Genomic DNA, 17,042 nt, shown 5'->3' on the forward strand with positions numbered 1-17,042 from the left:
GTCCTAGAGGGCTGCCCATAGCTACACCATCTATTTGTCTGAAGTGTTCACTTTCAAATGTGAAATTTACATTGTCTGTACATAATAATGATAAATCTTTAAGAGTTTTAACAGGAAAAGGTAGTGGAAGGTTTTCCGACGTAATAAAGTCACACAAAATATCAATGGTTTTCCTAAGAGGTACATTTGTAAATAAAGTGTTTACATCAAAGGAGCACATTGTCTTTGTCTTTATATTTATATCCTTTAAGTAATTGATTAATTCGAATGAGTCAGTCAAAGAATACTTACAATATTGATTTCTGATAGGGTTTAATAATTTTGTAAGCCATTTTGCCAGGTTGTGTGTAGGTGACCGACACATAGATAGAATTGGACGTAGGGGGTATTAGGCTTATGAATTTTCGGTAATCCATATAAATTAGGATATGCCGAACCCATAGGTTTTAATAAATTAAACTCATCTTTGTTAATAGCATTCATGTTTAACAATTTCACAAGATTCGAGTTCACTTTCTTTTCTAATTTACGTAATCCATCAAAGTCAACATCAGCCAAAAATTTGCTTTTATCACTGAGAATGGATTCCATTTTATTTTTGTAATCTGACTTATTCATAATAACAACACCAGATCCTTTATCGGGTTTAAGTATAATAATATCGGCATTATTTCGCAATTCTTTTAATGATTTGAAATGCTGAGAAGTTAATATGCTTCTCTGCTTTGGTCCAGAAGAATGAAAATGATGCGCTATATCCACTAGTTTGGCTTTAAACCAACTTTGATTCTCTAAGGACGAAGGGGTTAAAGTACTCAATTGATCATAGAGGTTTTCAAATTGGGCATTAACTGTCAATTCAGAGATTTGTGTTATCGGAACAGAAAATTTTAAACCCAAGGACAATGCCTCCTTTTCATGAACAGACAATACAATGGAGGACAAATTAGTGACATATTTATCAGGATTGATTGGGAAGGAAGTGAGATTATTATTATTGCAGCAAGATTTTTCTAGCTTTTTCCTTATCCTTTCTTTTGTTTTCAAAATGACAGTACTACAAAAATTGATGAATTTGATATGGCAAACTATAGACAATTCTGTTAATACAGGTAATGCTTGAGTATGAAGTTCAATTAAATTGATCAACTTATCATGGCATTTGTCTATATACGATTTCGTCAATCCAATAAGATTTGGAATATTTGGTTGTAATTTACTTGAACGAAGATTCTTATATAACTGAATCGGGAAAATGTGATTAGATAAGCAAGATTTATAAAAATCCAATTTCACTCGTTCTGATATAATTTTGCACTTGAGGTTAACAAGTTCATCTAACCTTTTAATAATTTGCGTAGGGAGTCTTCTTTTCAGAAATTTAAAACAATTAGTCCCTTTGATAAATTTCGATAATGCAATGAGAAGACGTAGTTTATCAGAATTATGTGATATATTTGCGCAATACATTTCGAACAATCTGATCACACATATACTTGTTAAGAACATTTATATATGAAAAATTAAAAGGTCAACTAGACAGGTTAAGGGTAAGTCATAACAAAGGAAAAAATATTAAAGTACACAAAAACAAATGTGATTACCACTCTGGACAGTAAATCAGTACTACCAGGGTAGGTTAAGTGTAAGTACAAATTGTTTTTGAACACATAAAGGGGTTTCAATTTTCGTATAGCCAAGGCTTCAATAAACCTTAGTATACGTCCTTGAAGGCTTTTGTACAACACAACAAATGATGATTTGATATCAACCTTATGACCCGTCTCAATCAAATGTTTCGCAATGGATGATGATGTCTGTCTATCCTGTGGTCTTATTTCACCATTGGAATTCATCTGATTTTGCAACCATTTTGGTATATGTTCACCCACCCTTAATTGCAAATCACGATTGCTCCTCCCTACGTACGTGTTCCACACATACATGTAAATTTATAGACACAATGGGATGTGACACAATCGTTTTCATGCTGTTTGGGCTTTTGGTGAAACATAGACCTTGTCTTTTCGATAATGACAAGTTGGGCTGCATAAAATGTCCGGTTGATAGCTAATTTAAGTCTCTGTTTCAACATGAGACTATTTGTGTCACCTCTGAATGGTAGCGTAATATAAACTCGCTTTTTGGGTGCCAGAAGCATCATAGGTCTAGTCATATTGCAACCCTTCCAGCGGTTTATGAACTTCAAAGGGTAACCATTATTGAATAACGCATCAGTCAGGAGCTTCATCTCTACTTCAATAGTATCACTAGTACAAATACGATTGATTCTATTGAATAAGCTCTTTATTAAACCACGTTTATAATGAATAGGGCAGTGACTATGAAAGTTAAGATATTGTCCTGTCCATGTTGGTTTTCTATATGTAGCACGTTTGATGGAACCATCATCTCTCCTAGTAATCAGGATGTCAAGAAAAGGAAGTTGGTTGTTCTTCTCTTCTTCACATGTAAGAGAAATGTGGTTTTGACTACTATTGAATTCTTCTAACAAGTGGCTTATGTCTTCAATTTTATCACCTATGATTATTATGTCGTCTACATATCGTTTATACAGACTCATCTTTCGAATTGAGTCTCCAACTAAATTTTCCACATATCCCATGAACACATCAGCTAGCAATGGTCCTAGAGGGCTGCCCATAGCTACACCATCTATTTGTCTGAAGTGTTCACTTTCAAATGTGAAATTTACATTGTCTGTACATAATAATAATAAATCTTTAAGAGTTTTAACAGGAAAAGGTAGTGGAAGGTTTTCCGACGTAATAAAGTCACACAAAATATCAATGGTTTTCCTAAGAGGTACATTTGTAAATAAAGTGTTTACATCAAAGGAGCACATTGTATGTGTGGAACACGTACGTAGGGAGGAGCAATCGTGATTTGCAATTAAGGGTGGGTGAACATATACCAAAATGGTTGCAAAATCAGATGAATTCCAATGGTGAAATAAGACCACAGGATAGACAGACATCATCATCCATTGCGAAACATTTGATTGAGACGGGTCATAAGGTTGATATCAAATCATCATTTGTTGTGTTGTACAAAAGCCTTCAAGGACGTATACTAAGGTTTATTGAAGCCTTGGCTATACGAAAATTGAAACCCCCTTTATGTGTTCAAAAACAATTTGTACTTACACTTAACCTACCCTGGTAGTACTGATTTACTGTCCAGAGTGGTAATCACATTTGTTTTTGTGTACTTTAATATTTTTTCCTTTGTTATGACTTACCCTTAACCTGTCTAGTTGACCTTTTAATTTTTCATATATAAATGTTCTTAACAAGTATATGTGTGATCAGATTGTTCGAAATGTATTGCGCAAATATATCACATAATTCTGATAAACTACGTCTTCTCATTGCATTATCGAAATTTATCAAAGGGACTAATTGTTTTAAATTTCTGAAAAGAAGACTCCTACGCAAATTATTAAAAGGTTAGATGAACTTGTTAACCTCAAGTGCAAAATTATATCAGAACGAGTGAAATTGGATTTTTATAAGTCTTGCTTATCTAATCACATTTTCCCGATTCAGTTATATAAGAATCTTCGTTCAAGTAAATTACAACCAAATATTCCAAATCTTATTAGATTGACGAAATCGTATATAGACAAATGCCATGATAAGTTGATCAATTTAATTGAACTTCATACTCAAGCATTACCTGTATTAACAGAATTGTCTATAGTTTGCCATATCAAATTCATCAATTTTTGTAGTACTGTCATTTTGAAAACAAAAGAAAGGATAAGGAAAAAGCTAGAAAAATCTTGCTGCAATAATAATAATCTCACTTCCTTCCCAATCAATCCTGATAAATATGTCACTAATTTGTCCTCCATTGTATTGTCTGTTCATGAAAAGGAGGCATTGTCCTTGGGTTTAAAATTTTCTGTTCCGATAACACAAATCTCTGAATTGACAGTTAATGCCCAATTTGAAAACCTCTATGATCAATTGAGTACTTTAACCCCTTCGTCCTTAGAGAATCAAAGTTGGTTTAAAGCCAAACTAGTGGATATAGCGCATCATTTTCATTCTTCTGGACCAAAGCAGAGAAGCATATTAACTTCTCAGCATTTCAAATCATTAAAAGAATTGCGAAATAATGCCGATATTATTATACTTAAACCCGATAAAGGATCTGGTGTTGTTATTATGAATAAGTCAGATTACAAAAATAAAATGGAATCCATTCTCAGTGATAAAAGCAAATTTTTGGCTGATGTTGACTTTGATGGATTACGTAAATTAGAAAAGAAAGTGAACTCGAATCTTGTGAAATTGTTAAACATGAATGCTATTAACAAAGATGAGTTTAATTTATTAAAACCTATGGGTTCGGCATATCCTAATTTATATGGATTACCGAAAATTCATAAGCCTAATACCCCCTACGTCCAATTCTATCTATGTGTCGGTCACCTACACACAACCTGGCAAAATGGCTTACAAAATTATTAAACCCTATCAGAAATCAATATTGTAAGTATTCTTTGACTGACTCATTCGAATTAATCAATTACTTAAAGGATATAAATATAAAGACAAAGACAATGTGCTCCTTTGATGTAAACACTTTATTTACAAATGTACCTCTTAGGAAAACCATTGATATTTTGTGTGACTTTATTACGTCGGAAAACCTTCCACTACCTTTTCCTGTTAAAACTCTTAAAGATTTATCATTATTATGTACAGACAATGTAAATTTCACATTTGAAAGTGAACACTTCAGACAAATAGATGGTGTAGCTATGGGCAGCCCTCTAGGACCATTGCTAGCTGATGTGTTCATGGGATATGTGGAAAATTTAGTTGGAGACTCAATTCGAAAGATGAGTCTGTATAAACGATATGTAGACGACATAATAATCATAGGTGATAAAATTGAAGACATAAGCCACTTGTTAGAAGAATTCAATAGTAGTCAAAACCACATTTCTCTTACATGTGAAGAAGAGAAGAACAACCAACTTCCTTTTCTTGACATCCTGATTACTAGGAGAGATGATGGTTCCATCAAACGTGCTACATATAGAAAACCAACATGGACAGGACAATATCTTAACTTTCATAGTCACTGCCCTATTCATTATAAACGTGGTTTAATAAAGAGCTTATTCAATAGAATCAATCGTATTTGTACTAGTGATACTATTGAAGTAGAGATGAAGCTCCTGACTGATGCGTTATTCAATAATGGTTACCCTTTGAAGTTCATAAACCGCTGGAAGGGTTGCAATATGACTAGACCTATGATGCTTCTGGCACCCAAAAAGCGAGTTTATATTACGCTACCATTCAGAGGTGACACAAATAGTCTCATGTTGAAACAGAGACTTAAATTAGCTATCAACCGGACATTTTATGCAGCCCAACTTGTCATTATCGAAAAGACAAGGTCTATGTTTCACCAAAAGCCCAAACAGCATGAAAACGATTGTGTCACATCCCATTGTGTCTATAAATTTACATGTATGTGTGGAACACGTACGTAGGGAGGAGCAATCGTGATTTGCAATTAAGGGTGGGTGAACATATACCAAAATGGTTGCAAAATCAGATGAATTCCAATGGTGAAATAAGACCACAGGATAGACAGACATCATCATCCATTGCGAAACATTTGATTGAGACGGGTCATAAGGTTGATATCAAATCATCATTTGTTGTGTTGTACAAAAGCCTTCAAGGACGTATACTAAGGTTTATTGAAGCCTTGGCTATACGAAAATTGAAACCCCCTTTATGTGTTCAAAAACAATTTGTACTTACACTTAACCTACCCTGGTAGTACTGATTTACTGTCCAGAGTGGTAATCACATTTGTTTTTGTGTACTTTAATATTTTTTCCTTTGTTATGACTTACCCTTAACCTGTCTAGTTGACCTTTTAATTTTTCATATATAAATGTTCTTAACAAGTATATGTGTGATCAGATTGTTCGAAATGTATTGCGCAAATATATCACATAATTCTGATAAACTACGTCTTCTCATTGCATTATCGAAATTATTCTCATTAACTGAAACCCAACTGATTCCAATAATGCTGTATCAACAATGTTGTCTAGTTAAAGGTCAAGATAAAAAAAATATCATGTTTACAAACTAAATCTACACTAAAACCCTTATCCAATCAATCGGAGATACTGATTTTGATAAAAAAAATGTAATTTCAATGTAATTTTAAGAGTTCACAAAAGTTTCAGAAATTTAATGTGTGAAAATTTACTGAGTTAAAAAGTATGTTGAGTTAAGGGAACGGATGTATAATGACAGCCTCAAATGGGTGTAAATGATCAATCAATCAGACATAAAATTTCGTAACTCAAATGTATATAAGCATGAAGTTGTGAAGATAGTTGAGTTTTTATAGAGATCATGGAGTAGTCAATGCTAGACCATCATTAAAAAAGTGGAAGCACTGGACGGTTGTTTCGTTTTATAAGGAGCATCATCAGCAGTCCACATCTATGATCTTGCACGTGCAACTCGAACTTAGGGTCATCGAAACGCATCGTTGTGGAGTCTCTCCCTAGAATAAAACGTCCATCCTGTGTTTCTAAGTTTTCAACGGTGATCTAGCTTAGATCGACTGTTGTACTCAATGCAATCAATATCACAGAATAAATGTAAAAAGAATATAGAGTTTTTAAACGCTAATATCGTAAATGTTTTAGCCTAACTATAACATTTCTAAAACATCCTCATCTATGAACATCGTGACTTCTCTTCACATCATTTCTTGACAACAGCTAAATACGTTAGGTATTTTTTCTCAATAGTCCAACAATATGAAGATGATCATTGATCATATCATTATACAGATTACTCAAAATGCAAAATCTCATCAAAAAATTCATATCCAGTTGCAAGATATTCGTAATTCAGTCAATAATTGTTATCTGTATTTTGATTGGTTAAATTCATTTGTTTCAAGGTCATCAGTTTGGTATTTAATATAAAAGTATGATCAATTAACAAAAGAAGAAGATTCCAATAATGTAATATTTATAATCATTGGAGGGGGGGGGAAGAGAAACTGTAAATATTAGTTATTTAAGTCAGTAATAAATGAAAAACTATTTCTTCTAGAATGAATACTTTTAACCTGAGTATTTTTTTTAATGATTTCTGTTTCGAGGAAAAGTAATAAACTTGTATTGTTTTTCATCAGTATAGGGGTTGTGGAGATTGTTAAGTTTTTTGATTGAGATCATGAATCAATTGATGTTAGACCACTGTTGGGAACCTGGAAGCACTGGACGGCTGTTTCGTCCCAGTATGGGACTCCTCAGCAGTGCACATCCATGATCCCACTCCCCGCGAGATTCGAACCCATGCGCTTAACCAATTAGACCACTGAGCTGGCCGGTATCCAATGGTGTTAGTGTCTAACATCAACCATTTCACGTGGATCGTGGATGCGCGTTGTATTGCCTTGTTGATGAATTGTTTTGAAAGCATTAATAATAATGTTATCTATTGTTTAGAGCTGTAACAACGTTAAGTCTCAAGTTCTATCAGACCATAGCTATGAAATGTAAACGTGTACTCATTTCTCTACTCTCTTAAAAAATATGTGGTTTGTGTTATAACTTGTGACCGCCGATTAGAGGGCAGTGACTTATCAATCGGACCAAGGATGCGTAAACCCGTACGAGCAGTCTAGAGTCCTGATTGGTCCTGCCTTCCGCCTAGTCCAGCCACTCAAGTCCACAACACCAATCTCAGCTTCTGCAATATAAATCCTTATATTTCAAACATACTGGATTTATATACCAATCAAACAGACCACAACGTACCATAAAATAGAAAATAACATTTGTACAAAATTTGGCCAAATGTGGCTGTGAATGTGGGAGGCAGTGACTAATAGACAGAGCATAATTCAAGAATGGTAAAACGTATAATAATGGTTTATAGGTTAAAATAAAGCTTATAATAAGAGGAATATGAATATGAATAGTTTAGTTATTTAACAATTATACGATAAAATATACGTATAGTATTGGTTCATAAATGAATCCCAAAGTTACCATTCATTATGTTTAACAATTTGAGACATAAATCCAAATTGATATTTAAAATTGAAGACAATAGGAAAGAGGAAATTCGTCAGATTTTATTTATCTTAAGAAACGGGTTACTTTATGTCATATGAATAATCTTACCGATACAGTGGTAACCTTCAATGGTGTATTAATTATGTAATCGACTAATCTAATAACTTCAATATTATTGAAAACAATCTGTAAAAATTAGTCTTCTTTTCAATTATATTATATTCTGTAAACAATGATGGACAGTGGCTAGCAGTGGAATCCGGTTTGACGCGCGTTTCGTCCTATTTGGGACTCGTCATCTGGATGTACCTGCATCTCAGAGTTGATGTTCACTCGGGGGCTCGAACCCAGTACCATTCGCCTCAAACGCCATCGCGTTATCCACTTTTAGCTAGTGAGTCCTGATAACCACCTGCTTGTGCAATGAGGTGAATTTAAATTCACTTGGTATTGTTTGGCTTGTATTTTCACATTGAGGTTTTACGACTGCAATTGATCAGTCTGTTATTGGCATATGTGCATACTGTGCGTATGCCTCGATATTGCCTTAATTCACAAGCTTTTTGTAAGCAATTATATTATATTCCTAATATATTTGGATATATCTCAATTATTTCAATTACTTCCTTTAGCTTCTCATTAACAATTTTAAGTGGAAGGGATTAACTAAAATCCTCATACCACTTAAATATTGCTTGATATTTTTTGTAAAAGTACATTAGGAAAGTTAATCGTCATTATGTAATCAATCCTATTTGACTGAAGATAGATTATATCGATTAATGTATCAAAAGACTTATTCAGTATTACCCCCCCTCAAAATGATTATCCCTTTCGATCAGTTATAAACGGCATAAGATTCAGCATTAATGTAGAAAGTAAAAAAAAATCAATAAAATTGTAGCGAACACAGAAATCATATTTAAAAATGGAACAATTTAAAAAATTCATAAGAAAACAATAAGTGAATCCATTTTGGTCGTTGACATTGATTCAAAGTTATGTAAATTAACAATAATGTGCCAAACATCAAACTGCTAACTTGGAATCTTGAGGATGGAACGAAAAAGAGGAAAGTTTAAAAACACACTTCATCGAGGATTGGTAGCAGAAATGAAAAGGATGAATAGCAACTGGAAACGATTGTCCAAGACATAGTTGGATGAAGAATACCAGTGGGTTGTCTATCCTCTACCTTGAAGAGTAACAGGCGTATGGAAGTAAGTAAGTGTCAACTAAGAGCTTGTCACCTTCCAATAGAACTTAAATCATTAGTCAATGACTTGATCAATTCATATCATATAGTCTAATTATGCTTTGTAACAAGGCAAATTATTCCGTTTTCATTACTAACTATTTATCTGGATAATTCATATTTATCTCCTTATAATCATGTTCAATATGAATATAAACATGTTTCAATCTTAATTTTTTATAGTTTCCTAGATAAGCCTCTTCAACTGTACAATTTTATATCAGATATACACTGTTATTGTATTGTTCATTTGAATAACAAATACACAAGCTGACATTAAATTTACTTGGTATTGATTACTTAAATCTATCGATTGTTGTTTAACACTTCAATCGTCTGATTGTTGATCGAAGCAAGACAAATATTTTCCATAAATATCAACATTTCATCATCACTTCAATGGTCAGTGTATGACATGGTGTCGTAGTATGAAAGAAAGCTGTAAAGGGCTGGTTTGTGTTGGTCCTTCACAACTCCCTCGCTGAGGTCCTAGAAATGGTGCAACACAGTGGCTAGAAACGTTATCAGATATGGCTCAGAATAGAAGCCAGTGGCGATCCTGCTGTAACCTTCTTTTACTTTCTTCAGAAAAAATGTTTGTTTCTTCCTTAACTGAAAGATTTCGTCTGGTTGTACCTTTCCGTTTCCCCCATTATTACTATTATTATTATCATTAATACACTACCTTACACTAATCTGTTCGTTATTGTTCTTTTTTTCTCTTCGAATTCTAATTTTTTGTGTAGCGCATATATATTTGGTGCCCTCTTGTACCAATATTTATGTGTTCGAATAAATAAATAAAATTAACACTTCAATTGATCAGTCACTTATTGGCATATGTGCATACTGTGAGTATTACCTTGATATTACCTTAATTCATAAGCTTTATAAGCAAAGGTGAATAGTGGTTAACAGTGGAATCCAAGACGCGCGTTTCGTCCTATTTGGCACTCGTCAGCTGAATGTATCTGCATCGCAGAGTTGATGTTTACTCTGGGACATGATCCCAGTACCGTTCGCTTTAAACACCTTCACGTTATCCACTTACCTACTGAGTCCTAATAGTCACTTGCATATGCAATAAGATGAAGTTTATATTCACTTAATCCCGAAGTGAATATCAACTATGAGATGCAGGTTCATCCAGTTGACCAGTCCTAAACAGGACGAAATCCTCATCTTGGATTCCAAAACTATCCATAATCAATCCTTGCTTTTAAACCTCACATTAATTTTATTGATCTCATATTTTCTCCATTCTTCTTCTTTTTGTTTTTCTTGTTTCAGATGAAATCAACATTCAGTTTGAATGATTACTTCAATCTATTTACATCTATATGGATATTATTACAACAAAATATTGTGGATAAATTAAATTCATATTTAACTATCAATAAACAACAAGAAATTGATCATTATTTAAAATTAATTAGTTATGTAATATCTATCATTGGTTATGTAATCATTACATTGATATTAATGTTAATTACATTCTTCTTAATTTATTGTATACTTTATATAGTTGATATTTATAATAGGAATTTATTTACTAAACAAAATGGTATAAAGTGTAAGTTTCTTTTTTTCTTCAATATTTGGATATAATATGTTTTGATAAGAAAAGGGATTTTTGTTGAGAGATTGTTGTCATTTTAATAGTTAAATTAGATGGTGGTTGGAGGTAGTCGACAGGAAACCTTGGACTCGGGTTTCATGCTACTTGGCACTCGTCAGCAGGGTGTATCTGTAATCTTGAAGGAACTGGTGCCTCCTGGCGGATTCGACCCTGTGTCACCCAGCTTCATAGTCAGAGATGTTACCACTGAGCTGTCCGGGTCGCGACTGACCTCCTGTAGGACTGAGACGTAATCACGCCAGGAAGCACCAGTTCCCTCAAGATTACAGGTACACCTTGCTGACGAGTGCCAAGTAGCATGAAACCCAGGTCCAGGGTATCCTGTCGACTACCTCCAACCACCATCTCATCTCAATATATAGTGCCCGCAGTGTCGAGTCACCTAGACTGGTGGCCACATTGCAATATGGTCGATAGCACTCGATCTGCACTAAATAATAACTTGACACAGATGACACTGATCACCACCCAGTGATCAACCAATCGTAATAGTTGAATACATGGATCAATTAAAGCTAGATGATTACGAAAAATCTGGAAGTAATAGATGGCCATTTTATTCTAGTATGGGACTCTTAAGCAATGTATATTTGGTGGATTGGTTGAAGATAGATACTGACACTGTTAGATGTCGACTTAGTGGTTTAGAGGTTAAGCGGTCGCGCGCGAGTCTGACAGGTCCTGGGTTTTAATTACGTGATGGAAATCGTGAATATGCACGGCTGAGGTGTTCCATACTAGGACAAAACGGTCGTTCAGTGCTTCTAGATTTTTCATGACGGTCTAAATTTAAATGACTAGTGAATTCAACTAATAAATTATTTGATCAGAAGGGGTTTCGTGGAGATTTTAGAAATTTTACTGATTAAAATCATGAGTCAGTTGAAGCTAGATCACCATATGTTCGAATCTCGCGGGGTGCGGGATCGTGGATGCGCACTGCTTAGGAGTCCCAAACTAGGACGAAATGGCCGTCCAGTGCTTCCAGGTTTTCCATGGTGGTCTAGCTTCAATTGAATCATGATTTCTATCAGTGATATTAAATCATTTGTTTTGTTAATAAGTTTTTGTATAAATGATTTTCAAAAATATTTTAAATGAATAACACGTTAAAGACTTATATTAATATTTCCAGAGATCATAGTAACTTACACATCTAATAGGGTATCTTGTTAATATAGGATTTCCCACATTGATTGATTAACGAAATTGGAATGATCAAGTAGTGAAAGAGAACACATTTGGGGATAACCAAATATTATTTGAATACAAAATTACAGGACATCTTAGTAAAACCATATAGTAAATACCTCAATCGTCTCAGACTTTATTGTTCTTTCGTTTCTGCACTATTCATTCTTTGTTCTCATTCTCTTTTTTTGATCTTCTTAAACTTCTGCCTTCAGGCATTTCACTTTCATTTGATGATATATATTACTTATATTTATCGACAACAGTAGCATACACCATAGTAGTACACTATTTAATAATTTGGTTCTAATATAAACTATGAACTGAAAATTGATTTTAATTGTCAACCTAATAGTTGATTTTTTTAAAAGTAACTTTTTAATAGAATCATATATTACATTGAAGAATCATCTCTTTATGATTACTTCCTTTTTTTGTGGATATTATAATAATTTTATTATTTGAGATCATCAGTCAATTGAAGGTTGTCTATAGTGGTCTAGCTTCAATTGACTCATGATCTCAACTATCAAAATTACTGTAATATTCAGAAAAGCATTTCTGATATTAATTAAATATAGTGAGTTAATTCGTGTCGGGTAGAGACAGGTATCTATCTCAGTACAATGGTAGATGTTTGCGCAATTTCTTGGATTGGTTGAGGTTAAACATTAACATCGTTGGATGCCGGCCAGCTCAGTAGTCTAGAAGTTAAACATTTGCACGTGAGACTGAAAACCCTGGGTTAGAATCCTGCGAGACGGGATCGTAGATGCACAATGCTATGGAGTCCAACAATAGGACTAAACAGCCGTCCAATACTTCCAGATTTTCAATGGCGGTCTGACATCAATCGACTCAAGATCTCAATCCATAAATTAATGAATTATAGTGAATTACATGACAAAAAACAACAACAACAAAGAATTGACCATAATAATCATGAACTACTTTATTTATATTTCTCTCTTCAATGTTTTCCTTTTTTGTTTACAATTCTATATTTCAGATGATCCATCTCAATTATTTACTCTACAAATTCAAGGAGAATTTCATAAGAAATTATTTCTTCTTCAATTAAATCGTTCTATCTATTTACCTCATATTATCAATTATAAACATATTCAATATCTAACTATAACTGCTTTAATCATAAGTCTATTATTTAGTTTCATTCTATTTCTTCTTTATATGATTTTACCATTGTTAATCTTATTCGATACAGAATTATGTCGTTATCTGAATACAGATTCTGGTATATTAATTACAGATTTCATTCTTGATTTATATCTACAATATCAATGGTCAAATTTTACATTATTATCAAATGATGATTTATTAAATTATATTAATTTATCTCCACCAAAACATGTTTATTCAACAATTCGTAATCAATGTCAACCTATTATGTACAATAATCATGATCTGAATACTACTACTACTAATACTACTGATAATACTACTAACAATACTACTAATACTACTACTACTAATAGTAATAATAATAATAATAATCATACATATCGTAATTATAATTTATTAAAATTACTTAATTATAGTCAAATTATTAATTTTGATAAACTTTTATATTCATCAATAATTCAAGAGAAAATTAAAGATGCTGAAATGTATGTGATAAATTTTCATTAAATTCAATTATTTATTGATTTAAATGTGATTGATTATTGAATAATAATTTATATTGTTGTTCTAATAGATTGATCATTGAAGATATTGATTATTATGAGTATGGGCTTTATGAAGATTATCAAGTTCTCTGATTTAGATCATGAATTGATTGATGTGAATGTGTACTGATGAAGGGTTTCACAATAAGGACGAAACGGTCATCCAGTATTTTAAAGTTTTTAATGGTGGTTTAACATCAATCGGTTCATGATGGCAATCAAAAACTTAATAATCTTCAGTTTGGATGTTGTGGAAATTGTTAAGTTTTTTTTTATTGAGATCATGAACCGATTGATGTTAAACTACAATTAAAAAATTAAAAGTACTGGATGGATGTTTCGTTCTATTGTGAAACTCTTCATCAGTACACATTTACATCAAACAATTCATGATCTAAATCAAAAACTTAATACTCTTCATAAACCCGTGACCAGTGGAGCTAGTCCATGTCGGGTAGAAATAGGTGTCTACCTCAATATAATGGAGGATGGTCACGCAATTTCGTGGATTGGTTGAGGTTAAACATTAACACCATCGGATATCAGTCTGCCTAGTGGTCTAGAAGTTTAACGTTCTCCCGTGTGATCGAAGGCCTTGGGTTGGAATCTCACGGGGCGAGATCGTGGATGTACACATTTAAGGAGTCCCACAATAGGATGAAACGACCGTTCGGTGCTTTCAGGTTCTAACATCAGTCAATTCATGATCTCAATCAAAAACATTTGTCACTATTAAATAATTGATCAATGGGAGATATTACAGTCCAGTTCAGTAGTGAAGTTTAAAACAATGAGGCTGATCAACACCGGAGCGCATCGGCCAGAGAGCATTAAGTCCTTCAAGATTACAGATGCATCTTGCTGACAGATGCCAAACAACATGAAACTTAAGTCCAGTGTTTCCTGCCATCCAATTCAAATCTCTTGACACTATGGTATTTCATAACTGTGTAAATGAAAGAGTTATTTACTTATTTTACTTATGTCTGTTACCCATCATGGAAGAGGATAGACCGGTCATCAGTAGTCCCCATCCAATTCTCTCCTGAACAATTCTTTCCAGTTGTTATTCATTATTTTCATGTCTACTTCCGATTCCCAGCACAGTGTGTTCTTCGGCCTTCTTCTTTTCCGTTTCCCTTCAGGATTCCAACTTAACACTTGCTTCATGATACAGTTTGATGATTTCTTCAATGTAGATCCTATCTACTTCCATAGTCTTTTCCTAATCTCCTTTTCAATTGGAAGTTGGTTTGTTTTCTCTCATAGTAAGCTGTTAAGCTAAAGTAGCAATTAAGGTAGAATAAATTGGTTTCATTTTATTACGTGATTTCTCTATAACCGTTCACAACTACATTCGTATTGAAGTGTAACATTGTTATATAAAATAGTATGAAGTAATGGACATGATTGACCGTAACATGTAGAATAACAACGGTTCTTAGAAATACTTCTCGCTCTCTCCATATATATATATATATATATATTCATGTGTATATAAGTGTCAGGTCAAGTGAAGAAGGGATTCAAAAGTATAGGGAGGTGACCCAGTATTTCACTGGAAATGTTTATTCGTTACTACTTCATCGATATGTAAAGAAACTGTGTTAATTTGTCTGTTGATAATTTGTAGGGAGTGCCAGGTGTCAATAATATTACTTACTTACTTACGCCTATTACCCCTCGTGGAGTAGCATAGACCACCAACCTCCATTCCCCAACCAACTGTCCTTTCCTCTACTTTCCACTTGTTACCAAGCGTTATTCATTCTTTTAATGTCTGCTTCCAATTCCTGACACAAGGTGCTTGTTTGTTTGCCTCTCATTCTTTTCCGTTAAGGATGACAAGTTAGGGCTTGTCTTGTGTTGCAGCTGGATGATTTTCACAATGTATGTCCTACCCACTTCCAACGTCTTTCCCTAATTTCCTCTTGAATTGGAAGGTGGTTTGTTCTCTCACACAGTAGGTTGTTACTGATGGTATCCAGTCTACGGATATTGAATACCTCGCGTAAACAATTATAAATAAATACTTGTACTTTTTGATAATGGTAATGGTACTTCTCCAAGTTTTAGCACCATATAGTAGAATAGCTTTGATGCTTGTAATAAAGAATCTGACTTTGGTATTGGTAGATAGTTGTTTTAAGTTCCATATGTTCTTTAGTTGTAGGAATGCTGCTCATGCCTTTCTAGTCCATGCCTTTATATCTTCATTAGATAATATACCTTCAACCAATGAAGTATCGAGTTATTACATTGTTTAGATCTGCTACAACTTTTAATTTAATTGTCATCAATTCTTTATTCATTTTTTAGCTTGTGAACTTTGTTTTTTAAATAGCTCATCTGTAAATAAAATCATTAATATGGACCTTGTGAAATTCATCCCGTCTGATTTGGATAGTTTAACATCTATTGCTAGAAAATTATCTGTTTATCTAGATGGTAAAAACTATAAAGTAAGTTATTATTATGAATGGCTGATTCTGATGATTTGTGATTGTTCTATGTATTTCTTTACCATAAACGAATAATCACTGTAGAGTTGTGGAGGCTATTAGTTTTTGATTGAGATCATGAACCGATTGATGTCAGACCACCATTGAAAACCTGGAAGCACTGAACGGCCGTGTCGTCCTGTTGTGGGACGCCTCAGCAGTGCGCAACCACGATCCCGCTCGCGAGGTTCGATCCCAGGGTATTCAGTCTACCTCGCGAACGCTTAAACTACTGGACCACTGAGCTGGCTGGCGTCCGAAGGTTTTAATGTTTAACCTCAACCAATCCACGAATTTGGGCAACCATCTATCATTGTAGTGAGGTAGACACCTGTTTCTACCCGACACAGATTAGTTCCACTGATCTCATCTTCTCACTAGAACTCCGAGAACTTTCTCACGAAGTTAGTCACTAGTGAGCACATGATAATTGGATGAATCTATTTCAATTGCTAGTAATATTGAGTAATGATAGAGACATGTGGGAAGTTGTCAATTAATAGTTTTTCTCCCCATGAGAGAATATTTCTTTTTGTGAGACTTAAGAAGTAAACTAGGTTACAAGTGGTTCAGACTATCTGAAAGCATGACCTCAGTTTTTGTTAGATCCCGATAAGCATAATGAAAGGTAACTTTTGGATCCATTTGCGGATTAATACTA

At 33.7% G+C, this 17,042-nt stretch overlaps 1 protein-coding gene across 1 annotated transcript in view; it reads left to right on the plus strand.

Annotated features, from left to right (window-relative positions):
- Positions 1-17,042, plus strand: part of MS3_00011120 (uncharacterized protein) — a gene marked incomplete at its 5' end in the record, with an annotated part of 128,639 nt that overhangs the window by 103,392 nt on the left and 8,205 nt on the right. Inside the window, 3 exons of the mRNA XM_051219529.1 lie at positions 10,653-10,935; positions 13,202-13,820; positions 16,225-16,342. Of these exons, the coding sequence (XP_051064814.1) occupies positions 10,653-10,935; positions 13,202-13,820; positions 16,225-16,342 (1,020 nt within the window). The remainder of the gene's footprint in view (positions 1-10,652; positions 10,936-13,201; positions 13,821-16,224; positions 16,343-17,042) is intronic.

The sequence above is a fragment of the Schistosoma haematobium genome, chromosome 5 (genome assembly GCF_000699445.3).
Source record: "Schistosoma haematobium chromosome 5, whole genome shotgun sequence".
Classification (NCBI taxonomy): Eukaryota; Metazoa; Platyhelminthes; class Trematoda; order Strigeidida; family Schistosomatidae; genus Schistosoma; species Schistosoma haematobium.